The sequence below is a fragment of the Vombatus ursinus genome, unplaced genomic scaffold (assembly GCF_900497805.2).
Source record: "Vombatus ursinus unplaced genomic scaffold, bare-nosed wombat genome assembly UNPS02014812.1, whole genome shotgun sequence".
Lineage (NCBI taxonomy): Eukaryota > Metazoa > Chordata > Mammalia > Diprotodontia > Vombatidae > Vombatus > Vombatus ursinus.
In genome coordinates this window covers 77,098,965-77,115,386 of record NW_020954590.1, presented here as the reverse complement: position 1 = coordinate 77,115,386, position 16,422 = coordinate 77,098,965, and the positions used below count along the sequence as shown (strand labels likewise).

Here is a 16,422-nt window from a genome sequence, read left to right as displayed (position 1 = left end):
TTCAAGATTGTATGGTAATAATAACACATACTTAAAGCATTTTTCCTTATAATAACTCCATGACATAGTGTAAGTATTATCTCCTTTTTACACATGAGAAAACTGAGGTTCTGAGGTTAAATGACTTATCTATGGTTACATAGCTAATATCTGCAACAGGATTCATACCCAGACCTTCTGACTCCAAAGTCCAGTGCTCATTCCCCTATAATGTGTTGCCTTTCAATCTTAAGTTCAGAAACTCATTTGTGTTATGCTACTAACTCATATGTGTTATGCTCATTGTATTATGCTCATTTGTGTCAGCTAGGTACAGTAGATAGAGTGTGAGGCACTCTAGTTAGGAAGACTTGATTTCTAAGCTGTGTGGCATTGGACAACCCACACAATTTTAATATCTGTCTGCCTTTCATCTATAAAATGGGAATAATAATAGCACCTGACTCCCAGGGTTGTTGTGAGGGTCAAATGAGATAATATTTGTAAAGCATTAGCATAGAACTGGGCAGATAATAGGCACCTACTGATATAGTTTATATCAATCTATATACTAGTAGATATATACTAATATGCTACCTACTGAAATAGTTTACTTTTTAATGTACAGAAAACATTCTTTTTAGAAATTGAAATAAATATTTTGGATTCTTTTAGTATATCACAAACCAAATAGTTCAATAGGCAAAATTCATACTTGGAAAAGTATATTTTAATGGAAGGCATATAGAGAACGTGAAAATAGAGCAGGACCAAAACAAAACAAAATAAAACAACAAAGCAGAAACCACAGATTCAACTAACAAAAAGAGAAGCAGCTGAGCAGAACTAACAGTAAGACAGCTTCCTGCACACTGCTGAATCTTGGCATCATATTACAAAAAGGAAAAACTTAAGAGTCCATGTAGTCATAGAGAGCGGCCAGAAGAGATTTAAAAGAAGAGGGGGGGAAACTTAGAAGAATGGCAAGCAATGCCAAAAATGTGTCCCCTTTGAGGAGGTTTCAATTTACAGAATTACAATGATTTTGGGGACTAGATGTGTTTTTTTTCTTCCCTCCTTCCCCAAATGAGACCACATCAGAGCATATTGTACAATTCTACCAAATACATATATACTTGTCAAGCTTTGCTCTATTTTAACTTCAAATTCTTAAGAAATTCAGAAAGTCTTGTATAACAAATTAGAAATCATAAAAAATGAGAAAAATGCCCATTTCCCCTTTTCTTGAATAAGTCCCCCTCTGCAAAATGAAACAAGTCCAGTGTAGATGGATCATATCACTATCATGAAATGTCTAACTAAGCTCATCTTTCACTAATTAAATCATATGTATCTGATATTTTATTTCAACTTGAATCAGAATAATAGATCAGAAAAAAATTGTTCCTTTATATAAACCCAACTAAGTGGATTATTCAGGGCAGATTATAGGATATGAAATTATTTTGCCTTAGTTTCCTCATCTGTTTAAAATAAAATGGAATGTGGAATAAATTATATCCTGACCTTCAAATTCTTTCTTTTTATAATTTTATGAACTGTTTTCCTCTTTACTGCTGACCACCTTCTATCCATTTCTCTGTCTGGCAATATTTCTGCCAGGTAAAGAACAAATAATATGGAATAATGAAAAATATCAGTCTGCTTTGTGGGCATTGCTTTCAATGTTTGGGGCACCAAAGTGGGGGGGGGGGAGATCGATTTAGCAATCAGCTCCAGATTTCATTTCTTCATGATTTTCCTGTAATATGGACAAATCTATCAGTGCCAGTGATGGCTGACTTTGACATTTTTGCCCAACATGGCTGAGGTAAGAGGGATACCATTTATTGGTGGAAGTCCTAAGATATAAGAATCCTTAGAGATTGGGACCTAGATGCAGAGATTCAATCTTTTTTTTCCCTTTTTTTCCTTCTCCCTCCCCCCACCCTAGAGATGGCCACCATAAGGCACAAATAGGTATGTATATATGCATCCATTATATATATGTAAAATTATTCTATACATTCTTCTATTTATCAGTTTTTTCCTCTGGATGCAGGTAGTATTTTCTTTATATACCCTTAATAGTTAATTTGGGTATTTATAACAATCAAAATAACTTAATCTCTCAAAGTTGTTCTTAAAATAATATTGCTGTTACTGTCTACAATATTCTCTTGGTTCTGTTCATTTCACTCTTTATTATTTTAAGCAAGTCTTTCCATGTTTTTTTAAGATCTTTGAGCTCATCATTTCTTACAGCACAGTAGTATTCCATCGCAATCATATACTACAACTTCTTCAGCCATTCCCCAACTGACAGACATCCCCTCAATTTCTAGCTCTTTGCCACCACAAAGAGAGCCGCTACAAATATTTTAGAACATGCAAGTTCTTTTCCTCTTTCCCTAATCACTTTGGAAAATAGACCTAATGGTGATATTGCTGGGTCAAAGGGGATACACAATTTATAACTCTTTGGGCATAATTGCAGATTGCTCTCCAAAATTATTGGATTCATTCACAGTTCCACCAACAATAAATTAGTGTTCCAATTTTTCCACATCCCCTCTAACATTTGTCACTTTCTCTTTTTATCATTTTAGTCAATCTGATAGGTGTAAGATTATATCTCAAAGTTGTTTTAATGTGCATTTCTCTAATCAATAGTGATTTAGAGTGTTTTTTCATGACTATATGTAGTTTTTATTTCTTTGTTGAAAAACTTCCTGTTCATATGTTTTGATCTTTTATCAGCTGAGGAATGACTTGTATTCTTATAAATTTGACAAAGTTCTTTATATATTTGATACATGAAACCTTTACCTGAGAAACAGTCTATAAAATTTTTCTCCCAATTTTCTATTTTCCTTTTAATCTTGGCTACATTGGTTTTATTTGTACCAAACCTTTTTAATTTAATATAATTGAAATGATCCATTTTACACCTCACAATGCTCTCAACTTTGTTGATTCATAAATTGTTGTATCTGTAAGTCTGACAGGTTATGTGTTTCTTGTTCTTTTAATTTTCTTATATCTCCCTTTCTGAGTCATGTATCCATTTTAACCTTATCTTGGTAAATGGTGTAAAATATTGGTTTATGCCCGATTTCTGTCAGACTGCTTTCCCAATAATTTTTTCCCAACCAATTAATGGATTCTTATTTCAAAAGCTTAAATCTTTACATTTGTCAAACACAAGGTTACTATAATCATTTGCTACAATATAGTTATTGTATGTCTACCCTGTTCCACTGATGTCCCTTTCTATTTCTTAGCCAGTACCAGATAGTTTTGATAATTACTGCCTTATAGTATAGTTTAAGATCTGATGCTGCTAAACTGCCTTCCTTTATGGCTTTTTTAAAATAAATTTCTTTGATATTCTTGACCTTTTTTTTTCTTCCAAATGAATTTTGTTATTATTTTTTCTAATTCAGTAAAATAATTTTTTGGTAATTTAATTGGGATGGCATTGAATAAATAGATTAGTTTAGGTAAAATTGTAATTTTTGTTATATTGGCCCTGTCTACCCATGAACAATTAAGATTTCTCCAAGTATTTAAATCTGACTTTATTATATAAAAAAAGTGTTTTATAATTATGTTCATGTAGTTCCTGGGTTTGTTTGGTAGGTGTATTCCCAGGTATTTTATATTGTCTACAGTTATTTTAAATGGGGTAATCTCTTACTATCTTTTTTTTGCAGGGTTTTGTTAGTGATATATAGAAATGCTGATTTGTGTGGGTTTATTTTATATCCTGCTTCTGTGCTAAAATTATTGTTTCCACTAACTTTTTAGTTGAATTTTTAGGATTTCCCACATATATCATTATATACTTCATTGACCATTCTGATTTCTTCAATTTCTTTTTCTTCTCATTGCTATTGCTAGCACTTCTAATTTAATATTGAATGATATTGGTGACCACAGCCATCCTTGTTTCAAACCTGTTCTCATTGGGAAGTCTTCTAGCTTACCCTCATTACACATAAGGCTTGCTGGTGGTTTTAGGTAGATGTTCCTTATCATTTTAAGGAAAAATCCTTTCATACCTATGCTTTCAAGCATTTTTAATAGGCTTGAGTGTTGTATTTTATCAAAAGCTTTTTCTGCCTCTATTGATATAGTCATATGATTGTTGTTCTCTTTGTTATCGATATAATCAATTATGTTAATAGTTTTCCTTATGTTAAACCATCTCTACATTCTTGGTTTAAATCTCACTTGGCCACAATGTATAATCTTGGTAATATATTGTAGTCTCCTAGCTAGTATTTTATTTAGGATTTTTGCATCCATATCCACTAGTGAAACTGATCTATAATTTTCTTTCTCTGTTTTTGCTCTTCCTAGTTTCGGTATCAGTACTGTATTTGTTTCCTAAAAGGAGTTTGGTAGGGCTCCTTCTTTGCCTAATAGTTCAAATAGTTTACTTAATACTGGAATTAGTTGATCTTTAGCTATTTGGTCGAATTCACTTGTAAATCTATCTAGCCCTGACGCTTCTTTCTTAGGAAGCTCATTTCTGGCCTGTTCAATTTCTTTTCCTAAAATAGTTTTATTTAGATATTCTACTTCCTCTTCTGTTAATCTAGGCAGTTTATATTTTTGTAAATATTCTTTCATTTCACTTAAATTGTTAAATTTATTGGCATATAATTGGGTAAAATAACTCCTTATAATTGCTTTGATTTCATCTTCATTAGTTGTATATCACCCATTTCATTTTTAATACTAGTGATTTGGTTTTCTTCTCTCTTTTTAAAAATCATATTAGCTAATGGTTTATCTATTTTATTTTTTTTCCCATAAAACTAACTTCTAGTTTTATTTATTAGTTTAATGGTTTTCTTACATTTGATTTTATTAATCTTACCTTTAATTTTTTAAATGTCCAATTTTGTGTTTAATTGGGGATTTTTAATTTGTTCTTTTTCTAATTTTTTAAATTGCATACCCAATTCATTGGCCTGTTCTTTATTTTATTAATATAAGAATTTGGAAATACAAAATTTCCTCTGCTTACTGCGTTTGCTGCATCCCTTACATTTTGATATGTTGTCTCATTATTGTCATTCTCTTTAAGGAAATTATTGCTTCTATGATTTGTTCTTTTACCCACTCATTCTTTAAAATTAGGTTATTTAGTGTCCAATTAGTTCCTAAGCTGTTTCCATGGTCCCTTATTGAATATAATTTTTATTGCATTGTGTTCTGAAAGGGATGCATTTAATATTTCTGATTTTCTTCATTTAACTATAAAGTTTTTATGCCCTACTGTGTGGTCAGTTTTTGTAAAGGTACCATGTACAGCTGAAAAAGGTGTATTCATTTCTATTTCCATTCAATTCTCTCCAGATATATATCATATCTAGCTTATCTAAGATTCTATTCACCTTCTTAACTTCTTGCCTATTTTTTTCGTTAGATTTATCTAATTCATGAGAGGGAAAGGTTAAAGTCCTTCACTATTAAAGTATTACTATCTATTTCCACCTCTAATTAATTTAATTTTTCCTTTAAAAATTTAGATGATATAGCATTTGGTGCATATACATTTAGTATTGATATTGCTTCATTTTCTATAGTACCTTTTATCATAATGTTGTTTCCCTGTTTATCTCTTTTAATTAAATCTATTTTAGCTTTAACTTTGTCTGAGATCTGCTACCTCTGCTTTTTTTTTTAACCTCAGCTGAAGTGTAATAAATTCTACTCCAGCTCTTTATTTGATCTTTGTGTGTATTTCTCATTTTAAATGTGTTTTTTTTTTGTAAACAATATATTGTCAGATTCTGATTTTTAATCCATTCTGCTGTTTCTGTTTTATGGGTAAGTTTCCCTTCATCCTATTTTTCCTCTCTATTATCCTTCTCACCCTCTCTTTTTTACCCTATCCCTTCTCACACATCTGATTTACTTCTAACCACTACCTCCCCAATCCACACCCTTTTAAAGAATCTCTCCCTTATCCTCTCCTTTTACCCTTCTATTCCTTAATCTGCCCATCCCTTTAAGAATTCCTCCCTTATCCTCTCCCTCATCTTCCTACTTCTTGATCTACACACCCTTCTAAAAGTCCCTCCCTTATCCTATTTCCTCACCCTGCCATTTCTTTATACATTTAGAAGACTTGTACATCTTTCTAGAGATGGTATTCCCTCTTTAACCAAGTTCTGATGAGAACAAGATTCCAGTACTGCCAGTCTACTACCCCTGCCTGCTTCTACTCTAACAGTTCTTCCATTCATGCCTTGTTTGTATGAGATAATTGCTGCATTTCACCTCTCCCTACCCACTTTTATTTCTGAGTCATCCTATCATATTCAATGCAACCCCAAACCTCGTATCTATGTATGCTCTTTCAAACTACCCAAGTAATGATGATATTCTTAAGAGTACAGATAAAATCTTCCCATATAAGAAATAAACAGTTTGACCTTATTGATTACCTTATGATTGGTCTTTAATGTTTACCTAATGTTTCTCCTGGATCTTATATGTCAAATTTTCCATTGAGTTCTGCTCTTTTTGTCACAAATATTTGAAAGTCTTTCAATTCATTAAATACCCTTTTTTTCATTCAGGATTATATTCAGCTTTGCTCGGTAAGTTATTCTTAATTGAAAACCCTGCTCCTCTGTTCTTTGAAATATAATGTTCCAAGCCATTCAGTTTTTTAATATAGAAGCAGCTAGGTTTTGTGTTACCCTGACTGTAGCTTTATAGTATTTAAATTTTTTTCTTGTTGCTTATAGTAATTTTTCCTTAACCTGAGAGCTTTGAAATTTGGTTATGATATTCCTGTGAGTTTTCATCTTGAGATCTCTTTCAGGTGGTGATCAATGGATTTTTTTCTATTTCTATTTTACTTTCTCATTCTAGAACTTCAGGGCAATATTCATTAATGATTTTTTGTAATATCATATTTAGACTCTTTTTTAAATCATAATTTCAGGTTGTCCAACAAATCTTAAGTTGTTCCTCCTTGATCTGTTCTCTAGATCAATTGTTTTTCTAATGAGATGTTTCATATCCTCTTCTATTTTTTCATTCTTTTAATTTTGTTTTATTATTTCTTGGTGTCTTATAAGATTGTTAGTTTCCTTCCCCTTGCCCAATTCTAGTTTTTAAGGCATTACTTTCTTCCTTAAGTTTTTGGATCTCTTTTTCCATTTGGTTGACTTTCTTTTCATATTTTCCTTGATTTTCTTGGATTGCTCTTATTTTCCTCCCTAATTTTTCCTCAATCTTTCTTATTTGATTTTTAAAGCCCCTTTTTAGTTCTTCTAAGAACTCTTTTTTGGGCTTGTGACCATTTGACATTTTTCTTTGAAGTAGGAGTAGCTTTTTAAAACTTCATTGTCTTCTTCTGAGTATGAACCCAGATCTTCTCTAGCCCCATAGTAGCTATCAATGTTTGAGTTCTTTCTTCTTTGCTTACTTATTCTTTTTTTATTTATTTTCTTATCATTTTTAGGGAGAGGGTTATTTTTATAGTAAGGTTCTAGTCCTAAAGTGTGAGAAGTGATGCCTCAAGATTCAGGTTTTACATACTGTTGTTTTCTAAATGATGTCTGGGGGCCTAACCTTGGGTAGTCCTCTCTACCATGGCTAGGGCCACCAGCCATGCTGTTACTGCAAATGCTCATACTCCCTGCAGTCCCTCCTATGGCTGCAAACTTTAGCTTACCCTTCTGTTGTGGAACCAGAATCAGGGACTTTGCTCTCCTGAAAGTGCCCACAGCCAACAGGGCGCCCACTGCTCTCCTACCACACTTACCAGGCATAATTTTGCTCTTTTTTCACCCACAGCCTTAGCCCAGGACTGCATAAGTTGGGCTGGCATACTGAGACAGGGAAAGGTCCTTCAATTTTCTCCTACTCAGCTGTCTGACCCCCACCTGGTCCATGAAGCGAAAGTTCCTGAAGCTGAGGTTGCCGAATGACCAAGCTGCCCCATATCTGACTGGAGGTGTTTGTACTTCACTTGGGCCAAACCTCCACCCCTAGAGGTGCAGTCTTTCCTGAAGTCCTCTCAGGTTCTTAGAAGAATAACTGCTTTACTACAATTTTTCATTATTACTGCTGCTGAGGCCAATTTTTTTTTCCTGTTTGTAGGAGAAATTTGGAGAGCCTGGTATGTCCTTTCTTATTCTGCCATCTTCCAGAATCCTTTCACAAAATGTTTTTTAAGAAAGGGGTTGTTTCTCTGAACCCTCTGGCTCTGAGTGATCCATTGCTCCAGATGTGGAATCACTACCAGGACAAGACTCATATGTACAAAGACACTTAGAGCTGCTCATTTTGTCGTAGAAAAGAACTGGAAAGGAAAGGGGTGCCCCTCAATTGAGGAAGGATTGAATAAATTATGATTTATGAATGTAAAGAGATAGTATCATGCCATTAGAAATAACAGAAAGGGATTGATTCAGAGAAACACGAATCCAAATGGATGTTCAAATCTGGATAACAGAAATATTTTATCTGCTTAGTCTCTCCAAGCCAAATTCTTTGCAATGATTACATAGCTCTACTAGGAGGCTCTATAGTGTTCTGGAGTTTGACACAATGATCGTTATGTCATCTGAAAGCAAGAGTATCTGGAGGACTACACCTTCTACCTGGACTATCTTCCTCCATCACAGGGGTGAATAAGTTTGGCCAGAATATAGCTCCCTATTTCATGAATCTTCTGATATTTATTTTAAGGGGATCATTGAATAGGATTATTTCTATAGTTACATTGTGTTGCAATATGGATAGGGTACGGAGAGTAGGAAAGCCTGGGTTCAAGTCCAGCCTCTAAGAAATATTGGCTCTCTGATCTTGAGCAAATCATATAATTTCTCAGGGCCCTAAGAAATTTATCAAGAATATAAGGTGCAGAGAATGAGCTGATCTGCAGAGTTCCCTATGACAATGAAATCAAAGTCCAATCCTTGGCCCTGTAACAACTTCTAAACAGTTTTGAATCATCTTGATGTATGGCTAAGAGTTTACACTTTCCTGTAACCTACAAATCAGATCAATAAGTAATCACTATTTTTCTGGTATTTTAAGATTTACATTCCTCTGATCCTCAAAACTCTATGAGATAGGTCCTACAGGTATTATTATTTCCATTTTACAGGTAAATAAACTGAGGCTCAGAGTAGTTTTGGCTATAAAAATAAATATTTTTGCAGATAGATAAAATAGATTCTTTTCAAGTCTGGGGCAATTAAAGTATGCATTTATTCAAAGTGGTAACTGACTACTTACAGAGTCTTCTTTGTGGATTAACAAATTTTAAATCACAGATTTATCCTCCTCAACTTGGCACTTAAAGCCCTTTGACAATTTGGTTTCATTCTACCTTTCCAGCCTTATTAAACACCTCCTTCATGAACTCTACCTTCTGCCAATACTGGCCTGCTCACGGCTCTCTGAAGTTGGTACTTCATACCTTTCCACCATGCTTTCCTTCATACCTGGAATGTTTTCTACCCTTACTTCTGCCTCTGAGAATCCCTAGATTCTTTTGAGGATCAGTTCATGTGCCTTTTCCTGAATCTCCTTCTTAGTGCTCTTTCTCCTGAAAGTATTACACAGAGAGAGATAAATGTATGTATTGTATGCATGCATATCTATATATGTACCTATATCTATCTACATAGATATATTTACATATGTATGTATACATACCTACACATACACACACACATATATATCTTTACATGTTATATTGTCCTCTGTAGAATGTAAACTCCGAGGGCAGTGACTGTTTTTTCCCCTTTTTATATGCTTAAGGCCTGAAGCATAGCACATGCTTAATGTTTGTTGGATTGGGTGGCTGGACCGCCACTGATGATACTATTCTCTTATTTGGGATGTTGTCTAGCAATTCTCAAAGTTGGTCCATGAACTGCTAGGGATTCGTTATATGCTTTCAGAGAGTCCATGAGGTCAAAACTTTTTATAATAATACTAAGACATTTTAATTTCTAATAAGATATATATGAATAGATATAATTCACATAAACAAAAGCTAATGGGAGGGAGTCCTCAATAATTTTTAAGCGTAAAAGAGTCCTGAGACTAGAAAGTTTGAGAACCACTGTGCTATAGGAAAGCAAAAAAAAAAAAAAAAGATCTACAGGTCAGCCCACAATGTGACATCCTACCCAAAACAGCTTCATTGAAAGGTAAGTCGTCCAGAGCATAGGAGGTGATTGTGAGACTATACTATGCCTTGGTCAGACCACTGCTGGTGTATGTGTTCGGTTCTGGGTGCTACATTTTAGAAAATACAGAAAACAGTAATCAAAATGATGAGGGGCCCTGAGACCATGACATGCAGACTGGCTAGAACTTGGGATGACTATACATACAGAAGAGAAGTATTAGAAGCCAAAATAAACTGGTTCTCATGTGGAAGACAGATTAGACTTATTCTGTTCAACTAAGGGGTTTTTGAGTTCCTTACCAATTCTGAGATGTGAAACTTGCCCATGGTCACACATTGCCAGAACTAAGATCTGAACCCAAGTTTTTTCCTGACTCTGTGTCCAGCTCTTTGCACTATTTATTTTTGTCCATTCACTTGATAAAGAAATAGTTTTGGGGCAGCTAGATGGCATAGTGGATAGAGTACCGGCCCTGGATTCAGGAGGACTTGAGTTGAAATCCGACCTCAGACATATAACACTTACTAGCTGTGTGACCCTGGGCAAGTCACTTAACCCCATTGCCTAGCCAAAAAAAAAAAATAGTTTTGTTTTAAAGAACTCTTTTGTCATGGACATTTAGAGTAGGATTTTACTGAATATCCTAGACAAATCCAGATAGGGATAATTTTCCACTTCATTTTGCCCCTGGCTACCTTTTTTGCTTAGCTGGGAGAGAACATTTCCTAGGTTTTCTTTAAGTTACAAATATCAACCACATCTTTTATAAACAAAATGCCTGAAAAATGCATTGCAACTTACTTTTCATTTAACTTTTGTCCACAGACATGCACATTTTCATGTTTCATGTTATATGAATATATAATATGTATATGTTATATATATGCAAATATATGTATGTATATATAAATTTATTATATTTCCTTTCAAAACTGATAGGATGACACTGTCATTGCAACAATGCACCAGCAGATGGCTGTCATCAGGACCACATTAACTTTTGAAAACTTGAACCACGAAAACTTTGGTACCGTTTTTATTATGTGTTTCTGGAAATTTAGAAGTGTGCTTTCTTTCTTTCCCTCTTCCTTCCTTCCTTCCTTTCTTCTTTCTTTCTATCTCGGGAGCCTTAAACAATCCAGTGATGCAGGTACCACAGGTAGTTTGATCCTATTTTACAGATGAGAACATTGGCACAGAAACATTGTGACCTGTGTCAAAGGCAGGCGCCCAGCACCTTATCTTCACCACTCCCAATTGCTTCTCTACAATTGCTGCCCCTCCACGATCCCCCCCTCCAGGGGGATCCTGGCCCCCTCCTCTCTATTCCTATTACCACCCTCTTAATATAGGCTCTTATTGATCACCCCCCTCCCTCCCATATCGAACTTGCCCCCTTATGGTTCTTCCTACCTCTAACCTACACCCCCCCCACCATAAAACAAAACAAGACAAAACAAAAAACACCCTTTGCACACCCTTTCTGACATACACATCTGCCCAATGTCTTTCAATGGTTCTTTACTGCCACCTAGTCAAGTTCAAACACCTTTTTCTTGACATTCAAGGCCCTCTCCAAACTAGCCATCTCACATTATCCCCACCCTCCCACAGCTTCTTCAAACCACGCTTTGAATGAACTCTGGGGGTCTTATTGACAACAAGCAAAGGCTGGTGCTTTTCTGAATGGTGGGGGGTAGAAGGGGACGGGCGGAGGCAGCATATGTGGTTCGGCTACAAAGTTGTCTTGCTTAGCAGAGGTTCGCTTTCCCTTTGTAACTTCCTAATAATGTCTATTGCAACCCCTTGGCTTCCTACAAGTGCACACGTTGGAGGGAATTGAAAAGAGGCGATATATCGCGGTCACGACACCTTCTGCGCCCCGAGCCCACAGCCCGGAAAGATAAGCGCCCACTCCGCCACAGCGACAGGGGTCACTGCAGCGCGGAGGACGCTCTTCTTTTCATTCACCTCCCTCCTTCCATCCACAAGCCCAACAGCTCTCGTTGGCTCCCGGCGCCTATAACTTCCTCTTCCGGGTCATGCGCACAAAGCGCGCGCAGCGCCAGGACGCTGCCATGGCTATAAAAGCGCCGCCCCAGCCCCGCCCTTTCCTCTTTGGTGAAGCTATCGCCGCTGCAGCCGCGCGCAGCCGGCAGTCGCTGCCTCTTCTCCTGACTCACCGCTGTTCGCTCTCACCGAGGAATAAGTCGGTCAGGAAGCCGCTCCACTGCCATGGTGAGGACGGCGGGAAGGGCTGGGGAGCTGGCGGGGTCTCGCGCGCGCCGGGCCCGAGCTGGCTGTGGCGCGAGGCCGGCGCTGCCGCGGCCGAGGCCGGAGGGAAGAGCCGCGTGGGTCTGGGCGTGTCCCATGTGACGCTCCCTCGCGGAGAGGCCCACGCGCGCTCCCGGGAATGTGTCCCTTTCCGTCCTCGTTAAGTCGGGCATCTCCTTGTAGTTGGCGTCCTTTGGGGCTGCATTTTCGCATCCCCCCCTCCCTCCGCTCCTCCTTAATGGCCTCCTTCCTTCGCAGGCATTCAAAGACACCGGCAAGACCCTCGTGGAGCCCGAAGTGGCCATTCACCGGATCCGGATCACCCTCACCAGCCGCAACGTGAAGTCTCTCGAGAAAGGTAAGCGTGGATGGGGTGAGAGTGGGGGGACGGGGCCCCGAGATCACCGGTGTGGCCTGCGATGTCAGCGCCCCGAAATGAGCGAAGGCCTGGAGCATCTTCGGGCCCGGAAAAGTCCCAGGAGGGCGGGCAGGGGCGGGTCGGTGACCACGGGCCGACTTGAGCTTTCGGAAAAGTTGGCGATGATGACAAACTTTGAGTAGTTGAATTTCGGTGATTGTTTTATACGCTATTCTGAGCTAACTCTGAGAAGGGCTGTCTTGGATAGTTACTTTTAGGGTTACTCTAGATCCCTGTGAATGAACTGAACGAACGCCCCTTTTTTTTCCTTTTAGTGTGTGCTGACCTAATTAGAGGAGCCAAAGAAAAGAACTTGAAAGTGAAGGGACCTGTTCGAATGCCCACTAAGGTATGAAAAGCCAGGGTGAGAGCCCTTGGTTTGGTTCAGTGTTTGAATCAGAGTCTTAAGGTCAAAGTAGGAGCTGGGTTAAGGGATTTGAGGCTGCCAGTGCAGTCTAATATGGTTGGTTTGTGAGAGTCAGTGTAACTTAATGGAGAAATGCAGCAAGAATGCTCCTCGGAGCCCTTTTTTTTTTTAAAGTCTTCAATCATATACCAAAAAAAAATAAGAATGGTTGATTGCTGAAAAGAATACTTGATATGTATGTAAAATGTTGGTAGGTGACCAAAATTTTATTGCATTCATAATTAAATATAACTTATAAGTTTGGTTTGCCATTTCTCCCATTTTAGACACTTCGAATCACAACTAGGAAAACTCCTTGTGGTGAAGGTTCAAAGACTTGGGATCGGTTCCAGATGAGAATCCACAAACGCCTTATTGATTTGCACAGTCCTTCCGAAATTGTTAAACAGATCACTTCTATCAGCATTGAACCAGGTGTAGAAGTTGAAGTCACCATTGCAGATGCCTAACCAATCATCTCTTTTAATAAATTGATTGCAACTATTAAATTTTGTTTGATGTCTTTGGATCAAATTATTGTCGGCATAAGTAATTCCTTGTAGAATTGAAGATTTGGAGTAGGTAAAATTGAGTAATTCTGTCCAGGAGAGATGAGAATTTAAATACTAGCCAATAGAAATTCTCTTAACTAAAAAGTCATAATTGGAGAGATGGGGGGAGGAGATGGTGGTTTGGATGCTGGAAAAAGTCCTGACTTGTAAATTCAGTATAATTCAGGTCTGCAATTTAACTTAGTTTTAGGAGTTTGTTGTGATTTGTCCAAGGTCCCAAAAATGGTGTGTCATAGACTGGGTCTTGTGTTAATTTGGACCATGTTTGGTTTTTTTTTTAACTTTGGTTTCCCATAGACAAATTTTCAAAATAAACAAAAATTTAACCAGGACTGTCTTGACTTAGATATTTAAAGGAAGGTGCTTAAAATTTGTCATAGGAGTAATAGAATGTTTTCTTTAGGTGGTTCTGGGCAGAACTGGAGGTGCTCAGTTCTATTAATGGAACATGGTAGGAACCACTGCTTAACATCCGGTCACTTGTTCTTAATTGTCCTAAATGAGCCTGGTGAATTTTATTAGAATGAAACTTAAAGCAGCTGCTACCACTAGTTGTACTCTATTCTGACTGATCAGAGAATACAAAACTTAACAATCATTCTAAGTCTTCTTGAGTTACGGACTGTAACTGCTGCTTTGTAGGAAGAGAATTCTCTACACAAAAATCATGAACCATCATGAGTATTACATGCATATGTGGTGAGTTGTTTCTTTTTGGAAAAGGGATTTGTAGTTGAGCCTATAGCAGTTGACTAAGTTTTTCCCCTTTTGTTAAACTGATATTTCAAGCATTGGACAAAAGATCATTTCAGGGAATGATTGTTATAAGTGGAACGTTTTAAGAATTGAGTATAGCAATTCTGAGCAATTTGCTTTTACAAAAAGGATTGATTCAGTGCTAACTAAAAGTATTAATCTATAGCTTTTCCTTCTTACTAAATGACTTAATTCTAGTGTTCTGAAATCTCCCAAAATGTGAAATGTTTTTAAGCAATGTTCTCTACTCAAAACTTGAAACTTTGCCTAATTTAAGGACATCTTAGTACTTTGCTGGGTAAACATGATGTTTCCCTGTTTGGATGCCATCAGAAGCTGTCAGTTTTCATGACTTCTTTGTAAACTAATGAGCTTTTGTAGAGGGAATATAAGCCAAAAGATAATTGACGTTTTTATGTTGGAAAATAGGAGAAAATATATGACTAGCGAGAGACTGAAAAAGCCAGTTTGGGTACTTTCAAGAGTCTCAACAACTCAACAAACCCATCATAGTTCTCTTGTCCAGGAAGGAAAGGTAGACTTTTGCTCTTAAAGTCAGTTGTCTTCTTAGTCATTTTCATTTGTGGTGTTATATAGTTGGTGCTCTTGGCTTCCAATTTCTTTTATCACTTGTATGTTTGTTTTTTATCTGCTTTGAAGGAGCTCCCATTCTAATGGGAGAGATGAGACAAGATTTTTCATCTGCAAGTAGCACCTGTAAGAATGCTGTTGCTAAGCTATATGTATACAGAAGTTGCTTCTCAGGATGTTGGCTTAGAGTGAGGGACTTAACCTGGAAGCATTGCTATTTCCAAGGCTCCTGCATTCAGAGTCTAGGGTTGTCAGCATCAGGGTCTGAAGGGAAAAGGTGATGGTGGTTTGATATTCCTGGCCCAGATTGTTTCTTGTTTCTGCTGGAGGCTGCTTTAAGGCTTGCTAGGCTGGTTTATCTGTGTGTGACAGGTGGTGGGTAACAGAAGATTGTTGCTTCCCTAAATGATGGCTGTGAAATATTTGTGATTTGGCAACATAATTCCTTTTGATTTCTCAAAAGTTTTTAAAAGAAACTCTTTGAGGGCAGAAAGTCCTCATAGAGCTTATAAACTAGCATAAAAAATTTAATCAAATTTAAGTCAGTTTGCTAGTTGTTTTTTAAAACTGATTTTTCTCTAGTGCACTTCAGATTGATTCAAGTTGTAATTTTTTTATTTTTAGTTTTCTACATTCATTTCCACAAGATTTTGAGTTCCAAATTTTCTCCCCATCTTGCCTCTTCCCCCCAACCCCATCACCCCAAGAAGGCATGCATTTTGAATACCCATTCTCCTAATCTGCCCTCATCACCACCCTTCCCCTTCTCTTATCCCCTTCCTCTTTTGTTTTCCTGTAGGGCAGGGTAGATTTCTATACCCCATTGTCTGTATATCTCATTTCCCAGTTGCATGTGAAAACAATTTTTAACATTAGTTTTTAAAACTTTGGGTTCCAAATTCTCTCCCTCCCCACCCACCCTCATTGAGGTGACAAGCAACTGGATATGGGTTATCAAGTTGTAATTTGAACATTGTTTTCCTCAAGTGGTTTTGAATTTTTAGTTGATATGCTAAAAGTAATCCAAGCATTACATGTAGAACCAAAACGTTTTCACTTACACTTGTGATCATAAAGTCACATGTATTTGTGACTCAATTACCCTTTATTGAAATTGGCTTCAGTGAGAGCCAGTTACATTAGGCTTAACAAACATCACACCTGTGGTCTCAACATAAAAATCACCATATAGAGTCAGATATGTTCCATCCAGATCAACTATCACATGTCGAGACTTAAAAACTT

General features: G+C 37.0%; 1 protein-coding gene and 1 non-coding gene across 2 annotated transcripts; both read left to right on the top strand.

Annotated features, from left to right (window-relative positions):
- The first annotated feature begins 12,267 nt into the window (after positions 1-12,267).
- On the top strand, positions 12,268-13,767 carry LOC114054045 (40S ribosomal protein S20). The gene is made up of 4 exons (XM_027877107.1): positions 12,268-12,398; positions 12,693-12,792; positions 13,128-13,201; positions 13,546-13,767. The coding sequence occupies exons 1-4, from the start codon at positions 12,396-12,398 to the stop codon at positions 13,726-13,728; spliced, it is 360 nt and encodes a 119-aa protein (XP_027732908.1). The 5' UTR covers positions 12,268-12,395; the 3' UTR covers positions 13,729-13,767.
- On the top strand, positions 12,970-13,037 carry LOC114054347. The gene has a single exon (XR_003570469.1). It is a non-coding gene; the product is annotated as a small nucleolar RNA U54 (small nucleolar RNA).
- Positions 13,768-16,422: the final 2,655 nt, after the last annotated feature.